At 41.4% G+C, this 2844-nt stretch overlaps 1 protein-coding gene across 1 annotated transcript; it reads right to left on the bottom strand.

Annotated features, from left to right (window-relative positions):
• Window positions 1-1509: 1509 nt before the first annotated feature.
• Window positions 1510-2844, bottom strand: LOC129259552 (uncharacterized protein F54H12.2-like). Its single transcript, XM_054897829.1, has one exon. The coding sequence runs from the start codon at window positions 2842-2844 to the stop codon at window positions 1510-1512; it is 1335 nt and encodes a 444-aa protein (XP_054753804.1).

Below are 2844 nucleotides of genomic sequence, written 5' to 3'. Positions count from 1 at the left end.
CGATCTCTGAACTTATTGAACCAGGGGTTGTAAAGGTATTCAGGAAAATTGATAAAGGAAAACTGTTAAAGGAATGGAAAGTATTTTATGCCCACATTGTAACAGATCAGAGTGATGTCTTTCTCTGTCCAACTGGTACGTGGAATACACTTGTAAGGGAACTCCTTGTCAAATATGTTGATGATGTGGACTATTTCCTAAATACCTATGAGCAATGGTATGAGAAAACCCCCGGTTTTGATTGCGTTAGGCACCAGGATATTGTAGATCTGTACAATGTTAAGGATAGGAAATTTGAATCCCCTTCATTTGATGATGATATTCGTGAGATGTATATCGATAAATTAGACGATGATTCTGAAACATCCGAGGAAGAGGAAGGGGAAGAAGAATATACTATATCCCCTCAGCGTCTTGATTTTTAGATGTAAATAAACTGTAAAATCTTCAATCTCTAGATCATATTTATGGCAAGTGTTTGACTATCATGCATTCATGTTGTAAGATAATCGTATGGAAATGCGAATGGCCTATTTGAAAGATTCATGTAAATAGAGTAAATACATGTAATAAAGTTATTATTGAAGTGTAAAGCAAGGTCTTTGTCTTACTTCTTAGGCGTGGATTGTATTTATCTAATGAAAAAAGATGAAGAGAGGGTGGGGGGATAAAGAGGAAAGGAGAGAGAGGTAAGAGAGAATAAAAAAGAAGAGAGGGGGAGAGAGAAAAAAAGTTTTGCTTAAAAGAAAAAGAGGTTGTAAAACTTTTCTTGTACACGAGAAAGGTTTGCAAATATTTGTTGGGCTGTATCAGTATGGCTGTGTGTATGCAATGTATACGTTAAATCGGAGAACGAGACACTTTGATGACTAAAATAAGGAGACATGGGAAGCAAAGAAAATACTATTTACATCTTTATTTTTATTTTTTTTCATCACAGCAAAACAACAATATTTACATGTTATATACGTATGACAAATCAAAGAAACAAAGGATAAACAGCCTTTGATAGTTGGTCATCCAGAAAGTGTGTTTGATGTACCGGTTGATCATAACCATAGTTAGTTCGGACAAAATCTCGGATAAGATGATCGTTCAAATCCGTATCCAAAGAAAATTTGCGAATGACAGAATCCATATTTCTACCCCTGGCACGTTGGGTTAAGAAGAATATCACATACTGTCCGCAGACTGTGGAATAGTCTCCCTGAAGCTTGAAGCGGTTCCATCCGGTTCGACCATCCGTATGTTGACGTAAGAATTTCCGAATTTTTCCAGGGGGTGGGGGGATTCCATAAGAGTCAAAATAATCTGAATTTCCAGAGCTATCCATGAATATACCGATCCAATGGCTTCCAGGTTTATGGGCTGGGTCTAGGTTAACAACATAAGCTGAAGGTCGGGGCACTGCTTCCATGATCAATCGATCGGAGGGATAAACGCCCTCGTAGATTCCTCCCACTGCTGTATCATTCCTCATGATGCGATCAATATCGGAAGCATACATATTTACACAGAATAATCAAACAGGACGTTGCGGGCTCGGTCAATTTCTAGGATGTTGTCAAATTCTGCATAGACAACAATGTTCACTCCCTGTGGTAGATTCTTCCTGAAATGTATCTCCAAGCGCAGATTTCCTTGCTTTTTCAAGTTGAAATGCTGACCCGATGATAAGTCAGGGGAGAGGTCAAAGGCATAGAGTGCGTATCCACGATCGTAGTCCTCCCTACTGATATCGTTTCCAGAATCCCTGAACATTTTATCCGTTCCTGAAAAGAGGGTATGATAAGCTCTGATTGAAGCCGATCCAGCGATACGTCCGTAATCAGGAGTTAATGGTTTGGATGGAACTTGTGTTCCATCTACGTAGAGGGACATGTAATTGACGTCAAAGTGTTGAAAGTTGAACGGATTGTGAACATAACTGCCACTGAAAGCATTGTTATCTACACATCCCACAACGAGACGCTGTGGAATCTGTCCCAGGAAAAGATGGTCCTGCTGTAACGTCATTTCCCCACGAGGGACAGAGAGAACCTTGCACATCACACGTCGGACTGGATATTTAGCTGTTCCCTTTTCCAGCGCTCTTGCATGCCCTATCATCACAGAGGGGGAAACTTTAACCTTCCGAACAAAGAGGGAGCAATCTTGAATGACAACTTTGTAGGGAGCATCGGGTGTTGCAGACATGAGGGAGAATTCTTCCTTGCTTCTGATCATTTTAACTCGTACATCTACACCATTTAATAGGTGTTTGGGTTGAAAGAATAGATCGCAGTGAAGCGGCCCCGTCATCTCAAAACTGTTGGATGATCTGATGTAACCGTGTCTCTTCTTCAAACCTTGGTTGGCATCTCCGGTATTATCTAGAGGGTTGGGATTATCCATACAGCCAGCGGTATCTTTGTAGAAGAGAGCCGAGGTCAGCTGGGTCTCCTTGGCTTCTGACCCATATTGAAGCAATGATTCAATCATAGCCCTGTAGGGGTAGGTTGGTGTAGAAGGCGTGATCACTCGATCGTTTAAACTGACATCCACTTGTGAGAAGAGGGAGTGCAGAAACAGATTTACCGGTCCAACTTGATCTCCGTCCACAAGATTGGTACCATCCTGATGGACCACTTTTGCTTTTACATAGACCTGTGTCTGAGTGAGATCTAGGTATTCGCTTCCTGAACCAGAAATGTGAAACTCGATGGGTCCTCCGTCTGAAAATTGAGCCAGGGGGTGGTATTCTATCCATTGCCCTTGTTCAATACTGGTTTGAGTAGGTGGAATACTGAAGAGGTCCAACTCTGATTTGACACACTCGCACGAATCGTTATGGACAAAGGCCAT

This window comes from Lytechinus pictus, chromosome 14, assembly GCF_037042905.1.
Source record: "Lytechinus pictus isolate F3 Inbred chromosome 14, Lp3.0, whole genome shotgun sequence".
Taxonomy (NCBI): domain Eukaryota; kingdom Metazoa; phylum Echinodermata; class Echinoidea; order Temnopleuroida; family Toxopneustidae; genus Lytechinus; species Lytechinus pictus.
The sequence above is the reverse complement of the archived record's forward strand: the minus strand, read 5'-3'. Positions and strand labels throughout refer to the sequence as shown.

Bases quoted from the DNA above. Each gene is read 5' to 3' on its own strand.
- LOC129259552 (XM_054897829.1), bottom strand. From the start codon at position 2,844: ATGGCCTTTGTCCATAACGATTCGTGCGAGTGTGTCAAATCAGAGTTG.